The 22,569-nt window shown below is 41.2% G+C and overlaps 1 protein-coding gene across 2 annotated transcripts in view; it reads right to left on the bottom strand.

The window, feature by feature from the left end:
* Window positions 1-22,569, bottom strand: part of ACSL3 (acyl-CoA synthetase long chain family member 3) — a 68,993-nt gene that overhangs the window by 26,503 nt on the left and 19,921 nt on the right. The window contains exons 1-2 of one of the 2 annotated variants that reach the window (XM_058533095.1): window positions 9,889-10,002; window positions 3,829-4,243 (exon numbers count right to left, since the gene is read on the bottom strand). In XM_058533095.1, coding sequence (XP_058389078.1) covers window positions 3,829-4,203 — 375 coding nt within the window. In that variant the 5' untranslated portion in view covers window positions 4,204-4,243; window positions 9,889-10,002. Of the gene's footprint in view, window positions 1-3,828; window positions 4,244-9,888; window positions 10,003-22,569 lie in introns of those variants that run through there. The other variant, XM_058533094.1, reaches the window with a different exon arrangement.

Below are 22,569 nucleotides of genomic sequence, written 5' to 3'. Positions count from 1 at the left end.
TCTTCTAATGGGTGTAAATATATAAGAAAAAAAAATTACAGTGTTTCTGGATGTTAAATCACTAAATGTTCGAGCTGGCCTTGTGCTCTTTTCTGTAAAATTATTTTTATTCTTTGCCACCCTGTCTAGTTCAGGTACACGTATTTTAAAGATGCTCTGGAAACCAATCATTTCGCTGTTCTTCATTTCAAAAGACATTAGTACAAGCATTTGCTGCTGGGAAGGCAGGAATCAGGAGACACTGACACACACTCCAGGTGCTTAACTCTGTTTTATAAAACCATATGAAACTTAAAATGATGAGACAATAGCCCTAAAAGAGCTTGCCAAGCCTCAAGAACACAGCAGCCGCTGCCTGTTGGCTTTCTGTTTTTCTATTTGTGGCCCCTGGAGAGCCCTGTCTTGGTGAAGCTAATGGCCACACTATCGTGGGCATAATTAGAGCAGAATCATCACCACTCCTTCTCTTCTGCTTATCTTCCCTTGGGAGCTCAAAACTGACTTTTAGGATAAGATGGGAACAAAGGTTCAGGGTTTATTAATTTGAAATAAAGGTCTGAGTACCTTTGTTTCAACCTTATCAGACACATTCTAGGGTTAATCTCCAAAACTCAGCCCACAAAATAGGGAGGAAACTTCGATATTGCTACATCATTAGCTTTCTTTCCCAGTGAAAGATGATCCTCAAACATTGAAACTATTAAATGAAGACACACTTCCTCACAAGCGTGTCTGTGCTGCACTGCTGGCACGCCCTCTGAGCACAGGACACAGCGCCGGAGCATCTCCACTCGCACATCTAAGCGCCAGGTGTGTAAGGTCCCCTCCGCTCTCCTATCAGAGCAGATCCTTCTACTGTTGCAATATAGTCGTCCAACAAGAAACCCACCGGGGGAAAAGCCCAGACTGCTGAAGACGCAGCTGAGATGCCCACTGTCCAGTCTGCAGGCCACTGCTGCGGCTGCAACGCAGACCGACAGAAACTGAAGTCTGAGCTAGCCAGCATACCACACTTGCTCCTTCAGTAAGGCTAACGGGAAATATCTGCCTCATTCCTTGCACACACAACCTAAAAATTAGTTTTACTTTCCCAGTGAGCCCAACTTCAAACCAGAAAAATGTAACGTGTTTTCTATATCACAGTTTATATAAAGACTTCTGAAAAAAGGTTGACGAATGACAAATGCCAATTTGTTGGCAAACGTCACGGCAGGCAGATGCTCCGATAGTCATGTAGGACAGACAGAAAAACGCACTAATAATAGTTTCTCTCATCTTCTAACTTTTCTATTTGAGCTCAAATATTTCTTTGTTGAATAAACAATGAATACAAAGGCACATGGTCAGCACAGGGAGGAAAAAGCCACTCACACACACACACAGCCATACACCACAGACAAAGGGGAAAAAGCACTTTCCTTGTGTCCTTTGTGTATCTGGCCACATTTAAGGAACAACTATGATAGCTCTAGAATTTTATTTTGTCTTAATTATAACTGATACTGAATTAAGAAGGCATTTCATATTCACCATATCATTCACCTTTTTACATACTTGGGAACTGGTTTGCTGCTGTGAGTACTGAATGACAACTAAAAAATAGTGCTAGCCCCATAAAAATGCCTATAATGTGTGTGAGACACAGGAGAAAAATTAAGCTTCCTCCTAAAATAGGACTTCTGTTATATATGCTTACATTAAAAACAAGAGAACCCAATCTTTGAATTCAAACAGTATTAGATCAAAAGACAAAAAAGAATGTTTTTTAGAGATAAATATGAGCAGTACAGAAGAGAAGGCAAAGGAGTAGAAAACTTTTACTAAAAAATGCAGTGTTTTTGGTACCTTTCAAACTACCAGATCTCTCAAAGACAGAATCAAGGATGGTACACTATAAAAAGTTGCAACTAAATATGACAAAAATCAGGCATCGTTATGATAAAATGTTTTGCAAACTATAATCTATAGGCTAGAGAAGAATAATCAAACATGCTTAACTACAAGATTTCAATTTCTAGAAATGTGCCATTAACTTCAGCTGGATCTTAAGTTAAATTAGGAGAAAAAATTCATTTAAGTGAGGCAAAGCTAAGTCAGCGAAAGAAACAGGGAATATGCCTTAAAAATAGAGTGACCATATAATTTATCCAGACCACCTCTGAGAGAGTCAGGGGGCACTATTAACGCCAGAACGAGCACAGACCAGTTCTTTGCAGACACAGGATAAAAGGTCACTCTACTTCAAGGCGGGGAACGTTGACAGGCTGTGTTGTCTCACGTTAAAATCACGTTTTTAATTCCTAGGAGTTACTGACATTAACCTGCTTGCCATCTCCTTTATGTGCAGAAGAAAATGACTAAGGAATCAGTACCGTAAGTGGAGAAATTAACGGGCCACTGAGGAAGTTCAACCGCAGCCCCCTGGCCCTGCAGTAACTGGAGGAGCTCTGAGCATCCCAGGCCACAGCGTGGCTACTTGGACTCGCCTCCAGTTGGGAGAGCTCCTTCACGACTGAGAAAACGGCAGCTGGAGTCAGCATATAGGCGGAAAACAAGGATGAGAGAAAAACAACTTTGCCCACACAGGCACTAAACCTATAATGGGACCAAATTATCATCTTACTGCCTCTAAAAGAACTTGATCTTCAATTCTTATCTGCTGGAGCTTCTGCAACTGCTTATAAGAAAGGCATGTAGCCGAGTCCATAAACAGCACTTTCATGTCATTTCTTACCATCCTTCACAGTGCTCAACAAACCCGTGATGAGTCTTCATATTCACTCATACCATTTTGCCCACTGAATTCCCAAGATGATAATAAAAGCTAGAGCATTTACACTAGATGCCACAAACTGTTCTACACACACTATGTATGTATGTGTGTATATACATCCATATACACACACACACATCCAATTAATCCTCTCGACAACCCTGAGAGCTGGGATTATTTAAGGAGTATGGAGCGAGACGGCCTGGTTTCTAGTCCCGGCTTTACCACTTGCCAGCTGTGATGCCCTTGGGTGAGTTACCTAACCTATCTGTGCCTCCGTGCTGTCATCTGTAAACTAAGCTTGATAACACTAACTCATAGGGCGAGTGTGTCTGAAATACGTTGATAGATGTAAAGCTCTTAAAACAGCCTGGCTCAGAGGAAATGCCAATAAATGTCAGCAATGATCACTATCTCCATATTACAAATAATGACACTGAGGCAAATTTGCTAAATACCTTTTCCCAAGTCACACAGCTGGCAAGTGGCAAAGCCAAGATTCAAAGCCATAGTCTGGATCTGGAATCCAGGCTCTTCACCACCACGTTACACTGCCTCTAAGGGCATCTTATTCTCTGTTTCAAATCAAATGGCAGATTCTTCTGTATTTCTGAAAAGAAATTCTTAAAAACCATGCAACCACCACCACTGAAGTACCAAGACATTAAGCCCAATGGAATCTACACTAAAATCAGAAACAGCAGGTCACACTCCCGACCGAGGGCAATCGCAAGCACACACAGCTGCTTCTGGAACTACCCGGGAACATGGTTTCAGCCCAAAACTGCCCCAGACGTTCTGTTCCAGGCCCTGGTGGACATTCAGGCTCAGCAGTGCCCCTCAGCAGTGGGCATTCTCAATGTCTTCGGGAAAACAGAGCAAACCAGTGCTGGAGAGTACAGAAAGAGATGAGAGCAGTCCAGGCCCCCTTCTGCCCTGTTTCTCCTGCAACATCAGCAAATTCTAACAAAAGCAGGCCGGGCTTGTCCCTTGTCACCAATTCTAAGAGTACATTTTATTCAGAGGGAACTCAAAGGCAATGAAAGATACCTTACCTTTTTAAAAATTTTTCCATTTGGTTGTACTTCATCTTCCTCATTTAAAATTTCACGCGTTCCCAAGAGTCTTTTGTTCTTAAATTTGTTTTTCGCGTACATAAAAACTTTATCTAGTGTATCACATCCAGGGTATAATACTGAAGCCAAACCATCCAGACTGTTAATAGCTCTGTATGCAGACTCAGGTTTTGAATTTACAGGTTTTGCTTTAATTTGGTTTGGTTTTTGTCTTGACTCAGATAAAAAATAATATGGAATGTATGTTAAAATAGTATAAAGGGATATTATAAAATGTATGAAAAATAAAAGAATGGGGTTGATGGTCTGTTTTAGCTTCATGGTAGATGGTTTTGAAGACACGTGGTTATTCATATGTGCTCAAAAAGGAGAAATAACAGATTTCCGTAGGAATCTAGAAGGAAGAAAAAGAAACATATTAGTTCAAAATCATTTTTAAATAACTTTAAAGAAACATTCTTCATATTAGGTAGGAAAATGATGATGTTTTTCCATCAAGCAGCAGCTAGTATACTGGCCCCAGCAATGTGCTGTCCCTTTCTGATATTTGTAAGAGACCCATTTGTACACATCTATTAACAACGGAATAACCACAGAAGAGTTTCCACATCATTCTGTAAACTGGTAGCTTTTTCAACCTAACCTCAAGTGTCCAAAAACACTTCCCAGTGGCAAGGAGGGAGCAACAGAAGACCTACAAAAGAATAGAGACTAAAAATGTACCCATTTCCTGTCCTTCAGCGTCTCATTACATTGGGGATGGCAAGCACTGTGCACCTATGCCACCTCCTCCTCTCTTGTGGCCCTCGCAGCCACTGCTAAATAATCCCTGCATTCTTTCCCAATGAGCCCTGTTCTCTCAACCTAGGCAGAAACAAGCAATTAGAGTTGGCAAACAACATGAAATTCACTTCCCATAGCAGCTCTAGATAGTCTTCAATTTAGGCAGCTTAAAATGCGGAGGAAGAAGGCAGCAAACTTGGGTCATTTTATGCTTTGTATTCATCCGATTAATGAGAATCTACTATTGTCAGATACTCTTCTCAGTACAGGGAATAGAGCAGTGAACAGAACGGTCTAAGTCCCTTCTCTCATGGAACCTATACATTCATCGGGAGATGCAGACAAATACACATGTATGCATGTCAGGTGGTGATAAATCCTACGAAGAAAAATGAACCCAGGTAAGGGAAACACGAGGTGACTGGGCGAGGCTGGAGAGGCGCTCCAGTATAGGGGTGGTCCGCAAGAGCCTCTCTGGCAAGTGGTATCTGAGCAGAGACTTATAAGGAAGACAGGGGGTGGGCCCACTTGCCCATCTGGGGAAGAAGGGCACTCCAGGCAGAGGGAACAGCCTTCGTGTGGTAGGTGGGTTATAATATGATTTTCGAAGACACAAAACTGAAACAAACTGCTAACTAATTACTCCACCCAGCTCCAAATCCAGGACTACGATTTCGAGCCTTTCTCATCTCCTAATCCCAGCTCTATGGTGTAGAAATTCTATTCCAGGCAAGTGTGGCCAAGAGACACCCAGTTCCCGCTCACAGGACAGAAGCTCTCCCCTAGGCGCAGCAGGCTGAGAATAATGGGCACCCATTATCCTCGCCCCAGCTTGTTGATCAAGATGACGCAGGAGAAGAGAAGCTCCAAAGTGAGAGCACCAGTGGCTACAGCCACAGCCCAGCACCCCACACACGAAGCAGGGGACAAGCTGCTGTCCCTGCCCCTGGCTCTGGAGCAACAGCACAGAGACTCTGCAAAGGCCCGCGGAGCAGGCTGTAGAAACAGAGAACCCCTAAGCAAAGCAATCCCTGCGAGAAGCGACTGGCTGGAACTGAGAACCGGGAAGCTCAAGCCTAAAGGCACTGTCGAAAACAACGGAGACTTGGGTGGTGAGCAGTTAAGATGAGGCTGGTAGCTCCCTGACAGCAACACGCCCAAGAGCAGACCAACTAGAAGTTTACAGAGAGACTCGGGGACAGAGACCCCTAAGAAGAGCCCTCCTAAGTCAGGACAGCTCAAAGACTGGCCTCACAGACAACCCCGACGCACGCGGGCCATCTAATTTAACTGGATCACACTGTGAGGCAATTTATGGCCCAGGGCTTAGTTGAAAACAGTAAGCAATCAGCTAGCTATCAGTGGAGAATAACTGCTGGGTGTGACACCAATAGAGGCAGAAGTTTCACCAGGAGATCAGGGAAAGAGATCGTTCAAGAGAGCCCCACTAAAACCACATCATCCCCTAAGAGGGCACTGCAAGGTAACTGTGTGTGTTCCCAAGAGGCTGTGCCCTCTAAGAAGCAGCATCAGAGGATGCACACTCAGAAAAAATAAACTTCACTGAAGTTGGTTTTGGGGCCCGGGGCAGGCCACACCAAAATATCCCACAATAGCATGTTGATTATTTTGAATTCAAGTTACTTGAGAAGCACAAAGGGCATTCTGGCCCTCCTGTCTCTGTTCCCCCTGAGAGCAGGAAATCAATCTCCCTGCGAGAGGCGCTCGCTGCATCCTTATCACCAGAATAGGGGATCAGGGCCCAAACAGCCTGCATAAACGAACTTGCTAATTTACTACCTCAAGCCTAAACTCAGCTTAAATTCATCACTAATCATGTACCCCAAATCTAAGTTTCTTTGTCCTGTCATTCCTCACAAATTTATTGTTTCTTTGTATAAAAGATACATATACTGCCTGCTCTGTCCACTCTCTAGCATCATTTCTCTGTGATCTCCAATACGTGTGTCTTAAGCTGGGTTTTTCTCCTGTTAATCGGGTCTAGCGTCAGTTTTGTTAGTCCAGCCATAAGAACACAAGAAGGGAAGAGAGGGCATTTCCCCCACCTCGAGGAGCCCAGTCACTAAACAAATAAACAAGCAAACAACACAAGCAGCAGCCATGGAAAAGGGGAAGAGGGAATCAGTATTCAGCAGTGCTACAAAATGTCTGATGTCCAGTTTACAACAAAAAAATTATGAGGCATGCAAATAAACAGGAAAGTATGACCCATACATAGGAGGAAAAAGCAAGCAAAAGAAATCGTCCTTGAGGGCCCAAATGTCAGACTTCACAGAAAAGACCTCAAAGCAGCTATTACAAATATGTTCCAAGAACTAAAGGAAACCATGCTTTAGAAATTAAGAGTCCAGTTCTGCAATTTCACAAGATAAAGAACACCCCCAAATTTGCCCACGCACAGGTGGTGAGAAGCCAAGACTCCCAAATGATCCCCGGGCTCTGTTCACCGTTCCAAGCTATTTTCTTTGGCAACGTGCTGTGTAGTACTCTGGAGAACGAGTGCAGAGAAGCCAGACTTTTGCCACAAAGAGCGTGGGGAGCCACTGAGGCTTCTACACAGGGAACCAGCACAATGAAACAGATGGTCCCACCGCTTCCAGGAGCGCAGAGCTGCCAGTAACAGATATACCCCAATCTCACTAAACACTCTCTCTGCAATTTAATTTTGCATGTTTGTATTTCAAATTAAAAAATAATATTGTGATTAAAAAAACTATCTTTGACCACAGATTACCAAGATGACTGAATATATAGAAAATCCTAAGGAATCCACTAAAAAGCTAATAGAACTAACAAAGCGTTCAGCAAAGGTTGCAGGATATAAGATGAATATACAGAAATCAATTGTATTTCTACACACCAGCAATGAATAATCAGAAAATGAAGTTAACAAAATAATTATATTTACAACACTATCAGAAATAATACCTGGGATTAGACATAACAAGAATTGCAAAATTTGTACAATGAAAACCACAAAACATTGTTGAAAGCTATTAAAGACATAAACAAATAGAAAAACACCCCGTTTGTGGATTATAAGGCTTAATATTGTTAAAATGGCAACATTCCAAATTGACGTGCAGATTCAACACCATCCTTACCAAAATCTCTGCTGGATTTTATACAGAAATTTGTAAGCTGAGCCTACAATTCACACGGAAATTCAAAGTAGCCAGAACAGTCAAAACAATCTTGAAAAAGAACGAACTTGGAGGGGGCTCATGCATCTCGATTTCAAAACTTACTACAAAACAATGGCAATATCAAGACGGGGCGGTACCAGCAAAAGGAAAGACACACAGATCAATGGAACAGAACTGAGGGTCCAGAAATAAACCCCTGTATTATGGACAACTGATTGTCAACAAGGTGGCAAGAGAATTTAACAGGGAAAGAACAGTCTTCAACAAATGGTGCTGGAACAACTGGATAGCTGCATGTAAAACAACAAAGACAGACTCCTTTCTTACAGCATACAAAAAATTAACTTAAAATGGAACGTGCGCCTGAATGGAAGAGCTGAAACTATAAAACTTTTTAATAAGTACTAATCACTGAGTATAAAGAGCTCTTCAGGAAGAGTACAGTAAAAGGGAGAGGCTAGTTCTGGCATTTTCTGGCAAGTCATCTTGGACCAAATAACAACTTGGTATGATCTTAAAGCCAGGGGGAGGGAAGGGAGAGGAACGGAGATTTTGAACAGATGACACCACATAATTTGCACAAGCACCAAAAGCAGCAGGTGCTGAGGAAACAATCAGCCACCCAGCAGAGCAGGGCGGGACGAGAGGGGACGAGGGCAGGGTGCTAAAGGCCCCAAACTGTAAAGGTCAAACTGCGGTGGCCCTTGACGCTGGGGAAGGAATTCAGTCTACATTCCAACGTACACAAACACACAATCTGAGAAAATGACTGTAAACAGAGGATAACCTGAAGGCAGCAGAAACTGGAGGCAAGGAAATTAGGTAAAAGACGGCTGAAATAATCCTTCCCTCCTAGATCAGGCTAGGGTGGTGTGACATGCAGCCAGCAGCTCAAATTCCCAGCTCCCGACTGCCTGGGGGGCGGGGTGGTGGCAGCGGGAGCAGCTGTTCCTCCAGCCCCTCCAACAACTGCATGAAATCTTCCTGCTTAATACAGCGAGTGTGGTTTCTGCATCTGCACCCTGAACAGAACAAAGTCACGAACTAGGGCAGAGCAGTGAAAGGAGGAATATGGTTCTGGTTTCTTCACTGAGACAGAATGGGTGGTCAGTGGTTGGACGGTTGGTGGAAAGGAGATGAATACAAGTCTTGAAAACAATGGGTTTAAGATGCCTGAGAGTCATCCAAATACATAAATCATGAGACTTAAGAGAGTTCAGAGCTAGAAGCATACATTTTGGAGCCATAATAAGATGGAGGATGAGACTGCCCAAAGAGAGCATGTAGGAAATCTCCAAGACCAAGTGCAAAGACAGAAGACGTTTAAGGGAAACCAACGCTAAGACTGAGAGGAGGAAAATCCCACTGAAAAGCCCAATAAAGTAGAACTTGGAGAGGGCGGTGTCGGGAAAGGCAAGGGAGGGGAGAGCCAAGGAGTAGAGCGCAGTAGTGTCAAACGCAGCCTAGATGTACCAGCCACACACAATTAAGTGCAAGCAAGACATTTAATTACTCTAAAACGCTTCAGATAAACAGGGTGAAGTAACAAACCTCTGGCCAATTGCATCCTATCTGATGAAGCAGCTATGAAAAAATCGAGAGAACTTTATTATGTCGCCACATCTTAGAATGAGTATCCTCTTTCAGAAAGTAAACCTGGACAATTACATCTGCTCATGTCTTGCTACACAGCCTCGAGCTTTCCAATCTAGTTTAAGACGCCCTCATCCATCCCAGGGTTAAATTAACGGTCTCCTATGATTTTGCCAGTATTTGCATAATTTTCACATTTAGGTCTTTAATCAATATGGAGTTTATTTTTCCTACATTGTGTAAGGGAGAAAGCTAACTTTCTCTTTCAGATGAACTGCCTGAACCCCATTTATTAAACAAACCACTAACTTTTCTCAATTAACCAAAATGTCATCTTCAATAATAAGTACTCACTCACACTTGGATCCATTTCTGGGCACTATTGTGTTTCTTAGATCTATTTGTCTACTGCTTTGTTAATATCACACTCTGAATACAGTAGCTTTACAGCAGTGTTTCTCAACTATGACCCATGAACCAATCATATCAGAATTACCTTAAAGAATATTTACAATGGAGGCCGGCCCGGTGGTGTAGTGGTTAAGTTCGTGCGCTCTGCTTCGACGGCCCAGGGTTCACAGGTTCGGATCCTGGGTGCGGACCTATGCACCACTCACCAAGGAGAAGTGTTTCCTCCTCACATAGGAAATCTCTGTGGCAGGCGTCCCACATATAAAGTAGAGGAAGATGGGCACAGATGTTAGCCCAGGGCCAATCTTCCTCAGCAAAAAGAGGGGGATTGGCAACAGATGTTAGCTCAGGGCTAAGCTTCCTTACCATAAAAAAAAAGAATATTTACAATGAACATTCCTTAGACCTGTCTCCCCAGATCCTTACCTCCCCAATACCTATAAATTGAAAACTCGGTGGAAGACTCAGTTTTAAACAGCAACCACATGATTTTTATGTACACTAATGATTGAGAACTATTGCTTTAAATATCTGGCAAGACTCTCATTATCTATATTTTTCAAAATTTTCTTATCAATTCTTACAGATTTATTCTTCTACATAAATTTTAAAGATTTAACATTTCTGTATGGCGAAATAGAATTAAAAAATCAGAAGGAAAACAAGATTCAGAATAAGAAAAACACATGACAAGATATACAAAGAGTCCCTACAAATTAAAAAACAAAAAAAATCAAGCAACACAAAGGAACACATACTCTGTACACAGACGTACAGAGAAGCCAAAAAAGAGGAAACGCAGATGGTTAACACATACAGACAACATGTTCCCCTTTACTTGTAGTCAAGCTTAAAAGGAAGCCCCACCAATTTTCTCCAGTAGTTTCACGAAGATGTAAAAGACCGCACTATCCAGAGTCCACTGGAGTAATCCGGCTGTACACACACACACACACACACACACACACACACACACACACACACCCTCAGCAATCCCAAACTCTATTCTACAGAAAAGCAAGCGCATATTAAGCACATATGAACAAGGCTGCAATCAGTCATTTCCTTCCCAAACACTTATTGAACACAGACTTCACACCAAGCACTCTTCCAGACGATGGAGTCACAGTCACAAACAAAACATGAACAGTAAACAGATCATAAACAAATAACTGAATATCAAGAGGATACAGGAGCGACCGAGACAAATAAATCAGGTTAAAGGGAATGAATACTGGGGGAGAGGGTTGTGCTTTATGAAATGGTTAAGAAAAGGCATGTCAGATGCTATGAGCAGACAGTGGGGGGCGCCGCATGGACATGTGGGAGAAGAGCATTCTAGCTGAGCCCAGGGAGGAAGGGGGACAACGAAAGGAGATGCAGTCAGAGAGGATACGCCGAGAATGGGAATAGATCCTGAAAGGCCTGGTAGGCCACTGTGAGAACTGTCCTGACGTGAGTGAAATCCTCTGACCCACCATAAGACTCGATTGCTACAGGAGCAAGGAGACCAGCTGGGAGCCTTTGGAGGGATCGGATGTGAGATGACAGCAGCTTAGACCAGAATGAGGATGAAGGAAGCAGTGAGAAATGACCCGATTCTGACTCTACCCTGAAGCTACAGCCTCACATAGAGTGAGAGAGAAAGAGGAGTCAAGAGACTCTAAGGTTTTTGCTTTGAGACACTGAAAAAAACCGAGGTGTCATTTACTAAGAAAGGGAAGAGTGGAGGAGGAGCAGGTTTGGGGAAAGAATAGTTCAGTTTGGTGAAAGGTAACTTGGGGAGTTCTCAGCATATTGCTGGTATTCACAGCCGTGGGACTGGCTGAGATGGCCTAGGGAGTTGAGAAGAGGTACGAAGAGTAGGTCCTGGGGCATGTCCACACTGAGAGGACTCGGGGCTGAGGGGCCAGCAAAGGGAACATGAGAGAAGGGGTCAGGGTTGACAGAGGAAAACCAGGAGGGCAGAGTCACAGGAGGAGGACACTGACAGATTTATACATGTTACCTACAAGCCAACAAAGATAAGGACTGAAATGCAAATCGAAACGCCAACTGGATGCGACTTCACACCCATCAGGATGACTATGATCAAAAAAACATAAAACAAGTATTGGCAAGGACGAGGAGGCGGGGAAACTCGAGCCCTTATGCATTGTTGGTAGGAATGCAAAATGGTGCAGCTGCTACTGAAACCACTACGAATCATGACAGCATAGCAGCGGAGTCACAAAAAGCCTGACGTTCACATATTTAAGGAATGGGGGGATAGATGACTATAACAAGAAGGAAGAGTAAGCAGTACATCCGAAGGCAAAGCTTGGACGACACGGCAGTATTGTTTCAGAAGCACAAAACTGTTAAAGTAACCAGACTAGGCCCAAGATGGAGTCGCTCACGCCAAGCCTCACGTCAGCAAACCCAAATTTAACTAAGGTTCTATGTCAGGCTCGTGCAGAAAAGGCGGGCCCAGGTCAACCAATCAGCACTTGCCTGCTCAGCACTAGCTACTTGCCAGGCTCCAAGACTTCCCTTTGCTCCAAATGAGGAGAGTAACCCTGCTTTAACCCAATCAGCAAATGCCCGTTATAACTTCCTTGTTCCTGCTCACTTTGATCCATAAAAATCTCTTGCCTTGTACAACTCTTTGGAGCGCCTTTCTATCTGCTAGACTGGATGCTGCCCGATTCATGAACTGCTAAATAAATCCTACAGATCAGTTAATTGTCTGTGGAAAATTTTGACAACTAAAAACAGAAAATGATCTAAATCAATCAAAGAATGGCTAAAGAACTTACACATCCATAGTATGGACAATTATGCAGCCATTACAAACAAGTTACATGTACATGCAACTGACCTGGAAGGATTCCATGTACCTTGCTAATTCCATTTAAAAAAAATGTATATCCAGGGGCCGGGCCGGTGGCGCAAGTGGTTAAGTGTGTGCCCTCCGCTGCGGCGGCCCGGGGTTCGCCAGTTCGGATCCCGGGTGCACACCGACACACCGCTTGTCAAGCCATGCTGTGGCGGCATCCCATATAAAGTGGAGGAAGATGGGCATGGATGTTAGCTCAGGGCTGGTCTTCCTCAGCAAAAAGAGGAGGATTGGCAGATGTTAGCTCAGGGCCGATCTTCCTCACAAAAAAAAAAAAAAAAGTATATCCAGGTATGCATGGCTTTATGTCTGACTATAGAAAAAGGTTTGCGAAGTAAAGATTTTTAAGCAATTATCTCTAAATATTTAAATGCAGTTATAATGGTTCAAAGCACATTAATTTTCCACCATGAATATAACTTCCACCTCTCAGAACTGCTAATTAAAATAACAAGATGAGTCAAGTTTAATAACAATAAAAGAAAATGACCCATCATTATTCATACAATGATAGATAAGCAAATACTAAATCTTAACATGTGAAACTGTGTAACCAGCTAGGTTCAAACAACTAAAATACGTTTTTTAAATGTTCCATGTAAATAGTCAATTGGGTTACGTCCAAAGAAGTTATTTACATTTTCTATCATCTTAATTAACAGTTGTTTTAAACTATAATGATCAGGTTTAAGGAAAATCTTTCCCTGTGTGGCCTCTATTATTTAAGAGGAAGAATTTGGGGAGAGTGGAGGAGGAGGCAGGGCAGACAGGATTTTGTGTCATGGTCAGAAGGCTGTAAACGGAAGTTGGGTTATGAAAAGAACTGTGCATAACATAATGGAGATTCATGACCACCTACAAAATCACCCTCAAATGATACACTTCAGGGGTGTATGAAATTCTGATGTTAAGACAAAAATTTTGTTTTAAATTGTTACTAAGGAGGATTATTAATATCATAATCATACAATCTATATTAACTTTCCACTTTTCTTCACATGCCAAAAAAAAAAAAAAAAAAAAGCTACAAATCCTCATATGAAAAGCTTCCAGAGACAATATGTGTTTTAGTAACCAAAAAAAATGTAAATGTTTGAATTTATTGGGGTTTGGGGGGAGCAGTAGGTTGCCACAGGGATCATGTTCATACACTAAACCGTTCTACCTGCTTAGATCTGGTTGCAACTATCTAAACATAGAAGCTTCAAGAACCTCTTGGGCTCAGGAGAGATGCAACACAGCATCTCAATCCATTAACCTCCAAGGTTGGAGGACTGAACAATGGAAATGGGAGTTACGCTCAGAATCTAAACCGTGCAAAGTCCACAGAAGGGAAGAGGTCAATGACGCCACTACATTCACTCCACTAACACAGCAGGTCTTTCATGCCCCCACTCCCACTCCCATCAAGAAAAGGCAGCTAAAAGCTCAACTTGCAGACCAGCGGAGGAATCCCAAGACCTGGAAATGCTCCTACCAATTCCCTGAGAGCAGAGAGAGTGCCTCAGGAAAGAGGAGGTGACGATACAGTGCTCCAGAAGGGACATCTTGATATGCCACAATTTATGTCCTGGTTAATCTTGCCCACCACCCAATCTTATTTCCTCTTCTGTGTTTCCCTTGCAGCCTACAACACCCAAACATGCATCAATACTATATAACTGTTCAGGGCCAGCCCCGTGGCTTAGCGGTTAAGTGCGCGCACTGCGCTACTGGTGGCCCGGGTTCAGATCCCGGGCGCCCACCGACGCACCGCTTCTCCGGCAACGCTGAGGCCGCGTCCCACATACAACAACTAAAAGGATGTGCAACTATGACATACAGCTATCTACTGGGGCTTTGGGGTAAAAAAAAAAAAAAAAAAAAGGAGGAGGATTGGCAATAGATGTTAGCTCAGAGCCTGTCTTCCTCAGCAAAGAGAAGAGGATTAGCATGGATGTTAGCTCACAGCTGATCTTCCTCACAAAAAAAATAAATAAATACTATATAACTGTTCATATCTGAAAAATAACAGCTTAGCATTTTATCTCTAATGATGTATAAATAAGTGGACTGCTCTTATTTATACTTCATTAGAGATAATATCAAGGAATGGATATCAAGGAATCTGTATTTTGCTAGCACGCAATAACACTGAAAGTTTTCACCAAGCTTGCAATAAATGAGAAATAACTCTCAGTACCAACCAAGCAAGGATTGTGTAGGGAGTTTCATACCAGCACATTTAATTGTCACAAAAACCCAATTTCAAACAGATTGTGCCAAAAGACACTTACAGCTAACAACGGAATTATAACCTACATGTTTGACTCCAAAGCCCACCTAAACTTTTTAATTCCCCCCACTCTCTAAACTCTTAGGGTTAATACTATATTGTTAGTAAAAAACAAACACACGAACAAACAAAAAAAGAGTCCTTCACTACTTGAGAGATTCTCCTTTCCACAAAAAATAAGTGACAGTCACATACATTCTCCAGAAACTGAGAGTCCCCAATAAATTATCCAAACTATTTATTTTGAAAAAAGGAACTAGGGTCAAGAAGGGCAAAAAGAAAGATTTCCCTCCTAGAACGAGGCTCTAACGAGTTGTAATGGAAAATGCAAGCAGCAACTATGATCTGCTAACAGGGACGAGTTTCTCTAGAGGTGGGACCCTGGATCTGATGAAGATGTTTGCTTCTCTGCTTCTCATGTAACAAAAATAATATGAAAAATACGTCTGGTTCATGCGAATGGTTTTAAAACATTCACTGACTGTATGCACCGTAGCCAAAAAAACCGGCCCGACTGCAGGAAAGTGTTATTTAATTCTTACAAATACCAACATACATGCTAATCTATTATGTTGTCTCAATACTGCATAATACAGTGACTCTCCCTCTTCCTTTACTGAAGGAAAGACAAAGGATTTTCCCTTTCTAAAACCTCAATATTAACACAATCTTTAACAACCGAAGATTTCAACTTTGACTCCAATAACTCCAGAGTTACTACTGCTCTATGAATGAAATTATACTGTATGGCTGAAAATCGAGATCATTAATCCATGTAAGTACTTCCTTAATACAACAAATAGAAAGGTCAAGAAATTCTGGACCAGAAAGTCAATTAAAGACATTACTAGAAGATTGAGTCATATTACCATCTGGATTAGATGAACTTTCAATTCAAACTATGAAATCTGATGAGAAAACAATAGTTTGGTCTTTTTCTTTTTAAGAAAACTATTCAGCCTGTATTTATTCTAACCTCAGAAAATAAAATTTTGGGGCCGGCCCCGTGGCTTAGCGGTTAGGTGCACGCGCTCCGCTGCTGGCGACGCGGGTTCGGATCCCGGGCGCGCACCGACGCACCGCTTCTCTGGCCATGCTGAGGCCGCGTCCCACATACAGCAACTAGAAGGATGTGCAGCTATGACATACAACTATCTGCTGGAGCTTTGGGGGAAAAATAAATAAATAAAATTATAAAAAAAAAAAAAAAGAAAATTTTGGCCCTAAAGACATATATTGGGAAGGAGAGAGGGAGGGGAGGAATATTTAGCAAGGCTTTGCCATGAATCTATTTTAATTAAAAATTGAAAAGCAGATGGATAGAGCCAACTAACTTTACATAATCTTCAGCTATCCACTGTGATTTTTAAATTTTTTCAGTCCTTTTATTATACTAGCTGAAATAACAGGACTCTTGAGTATTCTCCTTGAACCACAAATACAGTCCCCTGACGTCCCTAACCCTGATCCAGACACCATTTTTTTTTTAATTTACCTTTATTCCGTCTTCTTTTTCTAGATAAAGTCCAAGCCAGACACTCTAAAAAAATGCTGGGGCTTGGCATAAAATCAAACAGGAAACAGACAAATTGGGCAAGGGAATTTATACCATTTTCAGCTTGATACAGAACAGGGATTTTAAACACATTCATGTACAAGCATACACACGTACACACATGCAGTCACACATACACACGTCCCAGCTCTGCCACTAATTACTATGAGACCTTGTCCAAGTCATTAAATCTTAATTTGCTCACCATTAATGTTGGTGGAATTCAAATACATCTATTTTAAGACTATATTCTGCTGATGCCCAAGGCTCCCAAAGTGATTAGGACTGACACTCATCAAACAATGAAGATTTAAATGACCTGAAGAACCCACTGCTGTCTTGTATATAAGGTACTTCCCCCACTTTTTGGGGGTGGGGGAGGGTAGGAAAAGAGTTCCTCTGCTTTAAAAAAAAAAACAAGCAAAACACACTCAATGGGAAGATTTCTAAGTTCCATTTCACAAATTCTAACATCTTCCAATCAGATCACACTGTCTCCATGGTGGGCAAACGAATAGCTGTAAGGAGTGGGTGGGGAAAGGTTTTCCTTCCTTTTCATTCTGAATCATGTGAATGTACCATCTTAACAATAATAAAAATACTTTTTACCATATAGTCTAAAACAACATGGGTGGTCTGTGAGAATGCGCTGGGGTTTGACAGACCTGCCCAACAAAGATGGGATGGGCTCAGATCTGAGTTGAGTTTTCTGCCAAGTAAAGGAGAACTAACTACTTCAAGCCAACACACACACACACACACACACACACACGCCAGTTTTAATGCACTGGGCAAAATCTGGTTTCACAGATTCATCCTGACCCCTTCCACCTACCTCTGTCCACACAGCTGAAAGAACAAGAGTCAAGTACCCCAGAAAAGCAAACTGCCAGATGCTGCTTCCTTAAGTCGATACATGTGTGAAGCCTAAGTTCACCCAAAAAAGCAGCTAAGTGGACTTTTTACACACCAGAACGTCCCTTCGCTCTTATTTACGGCTGCCAGATTTAACAAATGAAAATACAAGATGCCCAGTTAAACCTGAATTTCGGATAAACAATGAACAAATTTTAGTGTATGCATGTCCCGTGCAGTATTTGGGACATACAGCAAAAAAATTATTTGATGTTTATCTGAAATTCAGATTTAACTAAGTGCCTTGTATTTTCTATAGCAACCCTACTCCCAACCCGTCCACCACAAAGTGTGACAATTAATTAGGATGACCAACCACTCTGGTTTGCCTGGGACCGTGACCAGGGACACAGGACTTTCAGAGCCAAAACCAGGAGAGCCCCAGGCAAACCAGGACGAGCTGGCCACCCTACAGTCAATCATTTCATGGCATAAGGTAACTGTGGCCTGGCCTCCAACACTAGTTAACTTTGAACTTCTTTATGAAATAGCCTTTCTGTACCGTATTTTCCCATATCTGTCATCATTTATCTAACACATAAAATTTAAAGTGAGGATAAAACGGAATGTGGTCAATATAAAGGACTTTGGAAAAATTCAAAGGCATTATAAATGTTAGTTATTAGTATAGCCGATTTGGATACAAAGTTCTGTTTCATGCAGACTTTTGAAGCAGACAGGTATAATTTGTTTTATTTATAAACCTTATGTGATCTACTGAAGGTACTATTACTTGCAAAACTGGTTTGAGTGCATATAAAAAATGTTCAAAAGACTTGCTCCTTTTAGAACTATGGCAATAAGCTCTGGGCTTGATGCTGGCCCCCATTTACTCATTGGGTAACAGGAGACAAGACCCTCAACATGCCCGAGCTTCAGATTCACCGTACAACTGGGGAGATAATAAACACCTCACACAACTCCTCTCAGGAACAAGCAAGGAAGGGTGAAAGAAGTCTACATAAACTACAAAAGAACGTGTGTGTTTTAACAGTACCTTAAATGTTGTTTATACAAAACTACGTATACCAATATTTTTCTTTTATCTTGATGATTTCTTACTCCCACTGATTCTGAAGGTACTGAAGTCAATTCAACTGTATTTTTCTGAGAGCTCAGGCTGTGGAGCCAAAGAGACTGGATTCGACACTCAGCACTACTATTTACTAAATGTCACTTTAGGTAAATTACCTTTCTAAGCCTCAGTTTCCTCATCTGTAAAATGTGAGAATAATATCTGTATCATAAGATTATGAAGAGGACTGAACAGTCAATACATGTAAAGGATGTAATGCTTGCCTCATAGTAAGGACTCAAATCTCAGCTGCTATGATCATTACTGACTCAGTTTACTATATTTTTTAAGATTTAAATGTAGAGGTTTAAGGGGCCTAAGGGATAGAGGGGGCTGAAACCATATATCCATCTATAAAGTCCTTTATAAAATAATAGTAGCAAAAAGAATAATGATACTTAACACATCTTGTATTTGGAATTGGTTCTATTCCATTTAGCATCCCTAGTTAGCTAGTCAGTTTTGGGGATTTCTCTCCATGAGCTTCAGTTAGATGATTACAAATTTATTTTCGTTTCAGAAAATACATATACTAAAAATATTTTTTCTCATGTCCAGCCCTCCACGCTAAAATTTAAATGTTCTTAAGATTTTATGACCTAGAACTGCTGAATCCTATTTTCTGGATCCCACTCCAGTCCCAGAGGTAGAGAATACACATGGAATATAACTCAGGACCAACTCTGTTTAACCAATTCAACTTACGCAGCCTCCATACATCTAAAAAAGATGACCCTCGGGGCCGGCCCCGTGGCTTAGCGGTTAAGTGCACGAGCTCCGCACGAACTCCGCTACTAGCGGCCCGGGTTCGGATCCTGGGCGTGCACCGAGGCATCGCTTCTCCGGCCATGCTGAGGCGGCGTCCCACATACAGCAACTAGAAGGACGTGCAACTATGACATACAACTATCTACTGGGGCTTTGGGGGAAAAAAATAAATAATTATAAAAAAAAAAAACCCACCAGGTCTAATGCCAAAGCCCATCAGGTTTAATAAATAAATAAATAAATAATTAAAAAAATTAAAAAGATGACCCTCAATAATCTTCCTTAACTCTCAAGGTTTTATAGGCTTAGGTCCACCTTTAACAACCTCATGCCAGGGCCCAGCAACATACGGGGCGTACTCAGAGGTGGCTCTGCAGTCCATTCATCTACCTCCTTGTCACCCAGACAACCACACACACACACCCCCCAACACCCATTCAGGGTTCTGGGTCGTCCTGCCTCAACTTCCTCATCTATGGAAAACCTATTCCTACTCTGCTTTCTACTTACCTCCCCAAACCACATACTCCTCCCCCCCCTTCTATTATTATATCCAAAAGAAGTGATATGAAATTCTCTATACAGAAGTAGAGCTTTTTATACTAGAATTCTGCTCAAGAGTGGCATGGGGAACGGCATGTGCAGTCACCATTACATTATCCAAACGGGAGAGCAGGAGCCCCACTTCACAGCTTTATTCTGATCTATTTATCAGTCTGTACTAAGAGCCAAGAAGTGAATGGCTTGACTGGATTAAGACAATACTGAATAGGACCATTTACCCCATTAGTACTATTCCTTATTTAGACCAATTATCTCCCACAAAATGATTAATGAGAGCCAACTGTATAAATATTTAAGGAGAACATGAAGTATTAGCTTACATAAAGACATCAGCCTGGCTAGTTGGTACTTGAGGGTCTTAATAATTCCAACTCAATCCAGCTAAGTACTATATTGAGTATTACACGAACCTACACCTAGAAGAGCGAGGAGACAGCCTAATTTTTAAGTGAAAGTTGTTTTAGTTCCATTAGTAACTTCACTTTTGAATTTACCTATTTTCTTCCCTAAAGTAAAATAAAAAATAAGATAAAAGAAAACTGAAAGGCCAGAGGCTAAATATAATAGTTCCAAACATACAAAATATGTCAGCAAAAGTAAACGTGCTAATGAGCAAAGTACGCACGTTTGAGAAAAGACAGTTCTTCAGGTAAGTTTAGCCTCTGAGAATGTAAAGAGATTCAAGTGTCTAAATTAAGATTTTCAAGACAATTTAAAATGTTCATTCCATATATGAGTACAAGCTACAACAGCTTAGAATAATTTTGGACCAAAGACTGTCCAATCTAAGTCTATATCTTTTTTTTTTTTTTTTTGGTGAAGAAGAGTGGCCCTGAGCTAACATCTGTTGTCAATCTTCCTCTTTTTGCTTGAGGAAGATTGTCCCTGAGCTAACATCTGTGCCAATCTTCCTCTACTTTGTATGTGGGACGTCACCACAGCATGGCTTGATGAGCAGCATGAAGGTCCGTACCTGGGATCTGAACCCGTGAACCCCAGGCCACTGAGGCAGAGCGCATGAACTTAATCACTACACCACCAGGCTGGCCCAATAATTTCAAGGATTTATAAATTGTTCAGTAAGATTCCTTAGATGTTTTCATATCTTTTCCTCCATTACCCTCCTCAATGCAGAAGCCCTTCTTATCTCTATCTTGGTATAGTAGTTAAATACAAATTTAAGAAAAACCAAATAACATATATAATTAGAAGTTACAAGTATGTTGTGGGAATACATACAACTGCAGGATAAATTACCTGCATCACAACTAACATTATAGCAACTTCATTATTTGTACTATCTAAATGCTAAATAGTTAAGAATAAGGTTGGTTTTTTTTTTTATTGCAGTAACACTGGTTTATGATAGTGTATAAATTTCAGGTGTACATCATTATAAGGAATAAGGTTTAAACATGCAATTACAACCTTTAGTCAATACTTAGTATTTTATTTTATTCGTATAATCTTATTCATATTATTTTTCCTTTTTTTAATTCTTTACATAAAATATTTTCTTCTTCCCATAAATTCTCAATTATTTTACCACTAATAAAGCTTTTCCTAAACAAGTTTTAAAATCAAAGGTAAATGGTTGTCTTCCCTCTCCTCGCCTCCATTCTCCAGTGGGCCCAGTTTTCTGGCCTCTGCAGCTTTTCCATAAGTGTTCAAAAACTAGATTGTGTTTTAAAAATAGAAGGCACAGAAAAAGGAATGCACCTTCAATAGCTATGAGAAATATTTGGCCCAACTTGAAGAAACCTTTCCTGTGAAGCCAAGGGAACAGCAAACCTCCTGCTGTTCCCATCTCCTTCCAAACTTCTCATCTAGACCATTTCACACATGAATGAAAATATTCTGAATAACTTCTCTCTACTGCACGGCTATACACACAGATAACGCTTTCTGCTACCAGCTGACTGTGGACACTGGATCACCATGACGAGTGATTAAGTCCTGAAGGCCATCAAACTGGCCTACTCTATAAAATATTTGAAGATAAATTACTAGAATCATGTACAGAATATACTTTTTTTAACCAATATAATTGAACATCAAGAAAAAAAGAAGAGTAATGAACTTGCTGTGAATCTGTAACATAGATTTAAAATACTATATAAGAGCTATGATACAGGCCTAAATTTATTCATATACAATTCTATTTGTTAATGTTCTCTCTCAAATTCTGCATGTCATTTTTAGATGGACTACTAAATAACACTAAGATAAAACTCTGGAATCAAAATCTGCTTCTCCAGATTTTTTTAAGGAGTTTAAAATACTTCAATCCAACAATTACACAACGGACATGTACACATGTGAATCAGCTTCAGTTTTTACATCATTTCTTAAGTCAAAGGACTTCTGAATACGGCCAGTTCCCACACATGAACAGGTGGGATTCCAAGTTTTAGAACTCAAGACACTGGGTTCCCCAAAACGTCCGTGAAACTCCCTTTACCTCATAATAGAGTTAACCTACATAAAAAGACGATGAATTTCCTTCCCCTTTTTGGACACCTGATCAAGTCTAGGCAAAATGATGAGACAAAGTGACCCTTGTCTTTTCCCATGCACCTCCTCCCTCTCCCCCAAATAGATGTACTAAAACTCCAAAACCACTTCTCTGTCTACCCCAATCTAGCTGACCCTCTATAAAGGCAATACTATTGCAGTCATTTACATAAATCCCTTACTATTTAATGCCTATTGTTTGATATGCAATAAATTATCTTT

Source organism: Diceros bicornis, chromosome 37 (assembly GCF_020826845.1).
Source record: "Diceros bicornis minor isolate mBicDic1 chromosome 37, mDicBic1.mat.cur, whole genome shotgun sequence".
NCBI lineage: Eukaryota > Metazoa > Chordata > Mammalia > Perissodactyla > Rhinocerotidae > Diceros > Diceros bicornis.
The sequence above is the reverse complement of the archived record's forward strand: the minus strand, read 5'-3'. Positions and strand labels throughout refer to the sequence as shown.